At 47.8% G+C, this 7655-nt stretch overlaps 1 protein-coding gene across 1 annotated transcript; it reads left to right on the forward strand.

Moving 5' to 3' along the window:
• Positions 1 to 1013: 1013 nt before the first annotated feature.
• On the forward strand, positions 1014 to 4616 carry N7484_008176 (uncharacterized protein; the record flags this gene model as incomplete). The annotated part of the gene is made up of 8 exons (XM_057118563.1): positions 1014 to 1616; positions 1745 to 2074; positions 2204 to 2269; positions 2805 to 2917; positions 3112 to 3917; positions 4214 to 4398; positions 4448 to 4478; positions 4591 to 4616. 8 exons carry the CDS (start codon positions 1014 to 1016, stop codon positions 4614 to 4616), a joined length of 2160 nt encoding a protein of 719 aa, XP_056971598.1.
• Positions 4617 to 7655: the final 3039 nt, after the last annotated feature.

Raw genomic sequence — 7655 nt, forward strand, 5'->3', positions numbered from 1 at the left:
CCCCCAATGTGTATAATGGATTTGCATGTTAATAAATATGGCAGCGAGAAATTTAATCAGAGAGACAACACTACCTACATACATCTCAATTCAAATATAAGAGTCAGAGGCACTAATATGATTCCATGCATGGGATCATAGTAGTCTTCGCCCCAATAGAGTGACAAAATTGCTTATAGGGACGATTTTACGTATCGAATCTAGCGGACAAAATATAAGGCTATCACAGTAGGGAAATGAGGCAGAATCATTCCACTCTAAACCCAGCTCAGCTCAAGCCCGTTTGCTTAAAATTGCCTGAGACATGTTCCTAGTTCCCGGCTCACATGCGTGAGCACAAGTGTGTTCCCGTTAGGATAGATTAGCTCTAAACAGTGTTACCATATCTTACAGCATGCGAGTGAAATAAGCGAGGCTGACGCATTCCGTTCATGCATGATGATGCATCAGAAACGCCGGCCCGTCTGAAGCTAATGAAAGGAGTGGCTCCAGTCTCCAGCTTGGACGGTACGGTACCTTTGTCTCTTTCTGGTCCAACCAAAAAATCTCATCTGGCCCACATCGCCTTATTTAGCTTGGACTGAACAGCAGGTTGATCGGCTATTAGCAGCACGAGATTCATGTGCCTTACGTGGTTAAAAAAAGGCATTTATACTTGTACAGCTGCACTTTCAGTGACTGCACTTTGGACATTGCATTCGTCTCTTACTGAATACTTCTATTCTCAACCTGGCCCATTTTCAATTTGCTTCTCGGCTTAATCTCCATATCTAGACCTTGCCTACTGAGCTGTCTTTTTTTTTCTTCTCAACTGCAGGTCCAGCTGGGCTTAGGTTTCTACCCCTTATTCTTCCGTTCATTGGGGAATTCTAGACGCCATATTCCCTCAATTTGAGATAGGAAATCATTAGTGAGAGCACCATTTCTCGGCACAAACGAGGCATTATTCTATAAGTACTGATGCCATAACCCAGCCCAGCCCCTCAGAGCCTTACTACTCGTATTCCTCCATCATGAACTTGGCAGAATCCGGATCCAACTCGACACGAGAAGCACCGATACTCCTTGAAACCTCTGCCTACCCGCTTTCCTGTGAAGCCATGGACTGTGAAAATGTGTTTACTAGTTCTTCTTCTCTGGATTCCTTCTACAACTCAAGTGTCTCATTGACCGAGACGGACAATCTCAATCTCGCGGTACACCAATACAATGATGAAGAACCAGTCACGTACAGAGCAGGGGGCGGTGCAGATCCTACTAATGATGTTGACCATGTGATATCCTGTCACCTTCCCACAGCAACTGCGCCAATTGTGCACCGGGCCCCATCGTTGCCTCTATCTTATATTGCCTCACCACAGTCGATCGGCAGTCAATCGACTACGTCGCCTTCTAAAGCTGGCAGTGACCTTCAATGCATAATCATTGGGGATAACGATGAAAAGAGACTGAATGCCCGTCTATCCTACGCGTCTTTGATCCATAAAGCGCTGGAGTCCGCCCCGAACAAGAGATTTCGTCTCCATGAAATATATGCCTGGTTCGAACAGAATACCGACAAATGCATACATCACAATTGTCAGGGATTCATCCGCTACAATCTCACTATGAATAAAGTACGTGTGCAAGTCCCCCTGGTTCATGAGTTCTGTCTAAATAGCAGGCCCCTGCTTCCAGATCCATATAAATTTGAAACTCTATGACGAAAGAGGCGCAAATCATTGACCTAAGCTATATATCATAGGGTTTTAAAGCCACTTCGATAGAGCATGCCCTGACCAAGGAGCTTGAATACTGGTGGCACCTCACGGATGAGGCAGATAAAAACGGCTTGCAACGTACCCCGCGACCCCAGAGGTTGCAGACAAAACAAGAAATGGGTCCGAAAACCGACCGATCGTCTCATGTTCCATCCTACGCAGATTTGATACATGAAGCGCTAACGTCCGCCCCGGGTCAGAAATTAACTCTCGATGACATCTTCGCCTGGTTCAAACAGAATACCAATAAAGATAAGAAGGAAAACTTTAGAGGATGCCAAAAGACTATCCGCCATTATCTCGCTACAAATGACGTACGTGACTAAGTCCCCCTCATTAATAAATTCTACCTTGATAGCGGGCCCTCGCTTCAAGATCCTTATAGGTTTCACACTCTATGATGAAGAAGGCGCAAATCATTAACCTAAGCTACATTATAATAGGTATTTGACACGACTTTGACAAAGGATGCCGGGACCAAGGAGCTTATAACTGGTGGCACCTCACGGGTGAGGCTGATGACAATGGTATCCAACCTACTAAGTGGTTCCAAAAGGAGAATGAAAAGAAACTAAACGTTTTAGTATTGGAACTTACAACCGCTGAAGCACAACAGCCAGGGTTGGGAACTATAAGGGTATCGAGATCTGCCATTAAGGAGTATAGCCAGGCAATGATCGCAACCGCTAACGCTCTATATTGCAGAAATCACGAGAATTGGACCCAGAATTTGTTCTATCGTCCCATAATCTATCTTACGCAAATTTGATATATGAAGCGCTTATGTCCGCCCCGGACAACAGATTACGTCTTTATGACATTTATGATTGGTTCGAAAGAAACCCCAACAAGAAAAAGGATGAACCACTTCAAAAATGGCATAGAGGTATCTCCTATAATCTCTCGTGGAATCAAGTGCGTGACCGAGTCCCCCTGATCGCTAAGTCATGCCTAGAAAGCAGGCCACTGCTTCCAGGTCCTTATAAATTTAACACCTTATAACGAAGAAGGCGCGAATCATTGACATAAGCTGCATTATACTAGGGGTTTAAAACCGTTTTGATAAAAGAGCGCCGGGCTAAGAGGATTGAACTCTGGTGGTACCTCACGGATGAGGCTGTTAAAAACGGCATCCAACCAACCCCGAAGTCCAAGCGGTTGCAGACAAAAGGGAAAAGAAAGGCCTCAAGATTAAATCTTGGAAAATCCAACGCGCGCGAAAAAAAAGCGAAGCCACCCAAGGATTGCAACCCCCAATGCTCCACGTTGCAGGAAAAAAAAAAACGGACTTTGAAATCGTTTCATCGTCTCATTTTGCTGTGACTTCAGCCCCAGCCGTTTCTCGCACCAGTTCCTCCCCGTCTGTCACCGAAATTTCTACTTATCATGTGCCGCAGCACACCATGGGCATCGGCAACAATGATGGGCAAATTTTCGCCCTAACAAAGAGCCTCGGAAATGACGTACTGGTCCCTCGAATGAATGCTGATAATTCCTATCACTTCGACTATAGCGCAACCAGGTCCTCGAAATGTGATCATAAACCGCTTTTTTCCGAAGACACATTGGAACAGGATCACATCGAGTTGATAGCGGGATCTGGAGGTGATGCGGCCAATGTCCATACAACTAATCCCTTCGGGCTCACCATGCAACCGCTTAAAGAAACGACAGGAAGATTGCAGATGCCAGAGCAGACTCAAAATCTCTTCAGCTACGGATATGAAGGCGACTCCTCCCACAGTGGTTCACTAAAGCCCCATGAATTGCCTGGTCACCTACCCAAATCGCAGTCTCGACAAAGTGTGCGACAAGACCCATGGCCGCCGTCCGTCTCGTACAAGTCGACAATGCTAAATAATGACTCATATCTCATGGCACGCCCGAGAAGTATCCAGCTATCTTCCGCTACTTTGTCCGACGTCACCCCGATCTGTCCCGCGAGGTCCAGCAGATTCAAGCTGCTACCTTGCCAGCAGCACTTGGAATCTCCCGAGCTCGCGGCTTCGGGTTTCTCGTCCTTCGAGGATGAAAAGTCCCTGCTCTTCCTCAACTTTAAAGGTTTATTTGAATATATCCGGACGGGGCATTTGCGTGAAGCGAGCCGATTATTATTTGAAGCTTGCAAGTGGCTTCTGACCAATTCACAGAATTTTGGTAAGTTCCTAATTTGTGCCCCATCGTCTTCGGGGTTTTGTTGGATTCCTTTTCTGTTTCTCTGTTTCAACTATGTTTGGTGACGGTTCTCGCTAAGGTACACAACGAAATCGCTGGATTTTCATGCTATATAGTTGATATAGACAGCGCTGTTGTACTGGACATGTTCTGGACTAGGCCTTTTTGTATTCATTTTCACGATTATTCGTGTTACAAACTTACGCCTACATGCATGCATCATTGACATTCCGTTTAGATGTTTCGAATTGAGACTAATTACGCTTTGGTAATCATAGGAATGCCACGCGACCGCCATCTTTCTTACTCTGACCTCCTGGAGATGTGGAAGAAATTGGATCTATGCTGGCTGGCTCTGAATCAGAAGCAGCAAGACCTAATAGAGGCTTATCTCCGTGGTGATCTATCTACGCAAGATATTCTACCTCGTCAGGATGAAATAGAGGCGATGGAGGAAGTCCGGGTACAGCTAGTTAATCAATTAGAGTAGCATAGGCTAATTTGGTTACTAGAGGGGAATTTGGGAAGAGAAGATTATCTATGGTAACTTGAATAATTCTAGTCTTCATTGAGTATTCAAATCCGTGGAATCATTCTGAAGTGAATAAGTACTGGGTAATATTTCGATTCAAGTAAAGTTAATTCCGGCTTATAGTGCACCCTTCTACAGTAGCTCTCTAGGAAATCGATGTCACTATATATTGCTACTGCATTACTCTACTAAATAGAAAAGGTGATTTAGACCCGCTAATTCAAGTGATATATAACGATATGAAAAAAGCGTATATTTTGGAAAGGGGACGATGAAGTAGCTACAGGAGTAGTAGTAGTAGATTTCATTTACCCTGTCCCCTCGCGAACGATATGCAGGATACAACAACTATATATCTTCAATTATATACATGTAGAGTGATCCACTTCCTGACAGGAACTTAGAGCCTCGTCACGGCCTATCGTGGCCCATTGCCGCTTCCATTGTTAGGCTGCCCTCATGGCGCACGACTGCGAAACCGCTGAGACGCCTCGGCGAAGTCCAATACGGCCTGGACCGTCTTCGCCCTTGAGACGGTGTCTGGTTTACCTTTCTCACCTTCGTTGGAGCCTCCCAGCAGACTCGACACGCTGTTCAGCGCGTCTCTAACCTTCCCTCTCAATTCCACCCGTAGCTCTCGTAGCTTTGGGCAGTCCATTAACACATGGGCGACCGTCTCCTGCGCCCCGCACTCGCACCGATCGTCATCGCTGTATCCAATCTTCTTCCGGTAGCTAGATAGCCAGTTGTGGCCCGTGCGTAGCTGTGTCAGCAGATACGCGCGGTTCCTGGGTAAATTCCCGTATAGCTTTCTCGTGTACCGCGCCGGTAGATCGCCGTCAATTTTTCGCAGGTGGGCACCTTTGGTACTTGTCTTCCATTCTTGTCCCCATTGGTCGTAAATTTTGCTGCGGACGAATGCGTTCTCCCTTGATAGAAGCGGTCGGAAGGAATGAGTTTTGCCTGGTTGCGCGGCTTCCTTCGCGCGACGATCCGCAGCATCATTCCCGACATTCTTATAATGTCCTGGGATCCACTGGAGGCGAAGTGTGATATTCTTTGCTTGAACCTCGGTGGCTGTTTGGAGGATTGCATGAACAATTCGTTGTCCCGATCTATTTCTCGCGTTCTGGATTGCTTGTAAAGCTGATCTACTATCACACAAGATTGTTGTAGCTATGTGCGCTCCATTTACGACGTTGGTGCGTTGGTGGACCAGCTTAAACACCATGTTGACCGCATAGAAGATGCCAATGAGCTCTGCTACGTGGACCGACCAACGTTCCATCGGTCCCACCTGGACCTGTTGAGATTCCACCACCTCATCATTGTCGTCGAGTGTGACAATAGCAGCTCCCAGGTGGCCCTCGCGGCCGGAGTCGTCTGAGTAAACGACAACGTCTGCCGTGTCCTTTGCGGACTCTGCCCTGTCTCTCGCCATTTTCCGGTCGGGTTCAAGCTCAATCTCCGCGAAGGCGTCCCTTCGCCACGGCGGCAACGGTCGTGGGTCGATCGTCTCTAGTTCGTTGAGCCTGTCGACATCCATGGTTTTCAACGCTTCCGCTAGAGGGAAGCGCGCGTACGATCCTATATTGTTTCTACGATTCTAGGCGCGTGGTAATACGCTCCAAATGGGGTGGTCACGCGGTAGAGTATGCAACCTCACGATGGTGCGCTGCGCGCGGTGACGAAGGCGAAGATGCGTAGGAAGAATATGAGCTTCCACCTCTAACGTTGCGGTGGCTACTGTCCGGAATGCCGATAGAATGCGGATCAACACGGTTCTCTGTACTGTGTTTAGGTATCGCAGGTGGGTCTTGTCCTAGAGCGGGTCATGCCAGACTATCGATGCGTAGTCTACGATAGGCGTGACGCATACCTGGTAGAGCTATCTCATTTGTTCTGGGCGCAAGTGTCGTAGTCTACTTAAAGTAATAGTGGTCTTGGTGGCGCGTTTAATGGCCTGCTGAACGTGTTCCTTCTAGCGAAGCCCCTAATCGAATACCACCCCTAGTAATTTAGCTGTGGGTGACGGTTTGACGATAGCTCCATCGAAGGTTACCCCTTCTGGGTGTTCTCCTCTCTTTCGGGTGAGGTGGATGAGCTCGGTTTTCTCCGCCGCGAAGCAGGATCCCGTTCGTCGCGCCCATTCTTCGATGCGAGGAATATCCTCAGACTGTATTTTAGCTACATTTTCCTTGGCTAAACGGCCCACTCGCCATCGGAAGTAGTCGTTAATGAATGCCGACGCGCCTCCGTGGGAGTCGACGGGCTGGTCGACCAGATCGGCGTTAAAGAAAGTAAATAGGATGGGAGATAGTGGCGAGCCTTGCGCTAGACCTATATTCACTAGCAGCTCTGTCTCTATCCAAAAATCGTCGAATCTAATGTTGGCGTGCCGGTCACTTATGAAGCTCGCGATCCATTTTCTTGCCACCACCGGGATCCCTTTCGCCTGTAAAGAGGCATCTAGGCTCACTCTGTTTACCCCGTTGAAGGCGCCCTTAAGGTTGAATGCGATTAAAGTCACTACCTTGTGTTTGTACCATGCTTGGTCGATCGCATTGGATAGTACCAGCAATGCTTACTTGGTGGTTCGGCCAGGGCGTCTACCGAACTGGCTGTTCGGTAGTAAGCCGTGCTTCTCTGCGAGATAGGATAACCGTCGGGCCATCACGGCCTCGAGGAGCTTCCTGAGCGTGTTTAAAAGTGAGATTAGGCGGTAAGCACCGGGCATCGCGTAATCTGGTTTGCCCGGTTTCCGCAAAATAATAATTTTCGCGCTCCGCCATGGTTTTGGGTGGTGTCCTAAGTCTATATACGCTCTAAAGATGCTAATGATAAAGGGCTTTAAATATACCCATAGCTTCTTCCAGACCAGCATTGGTAGATTATCCTCTCCTGGCGTAGTGGTCCCTTTCGCTGTTTTGAGTGATCGCTTAATCTCGAGTTTGGTGATCGGGTGCCACGGAAGTTTAGGTTGTGGCGACGCTGGTAGGCTGGGATCGGGTGTGTTTATTGCGGGAAAGAACGCTTCAAGAAAGGCCCTTACTTTGTCTTCGTTCTGGGTGAGCTCTTGTGAGCCCACCTTTAGGGCCGGGGTGTACCCCCATGTTTCTCGAGGTTTTATGTAGGTAGTAGCTTTCCAGAGCTTCCCTTCGCCCGCCTCATCTAGAAACTGCTTCTAA

The sequence above is a fragment of the Penicillium longicatenatum genome (assembly GCF_028827895.1).
Source record: "Penicillium longicatenatum strain IBT 33135 chromosome Unknown contig_4_segment0_segment0, whole genome shotgun sequence".
Classification (NCBI taxonomy): domain Eukaryota; kingdom Fungi; phylum Ascomycota; class Eurotiomycetes; order Eurotiales; family Aspergillaceae; genus Penicillium; species Penicillium longicatenatum.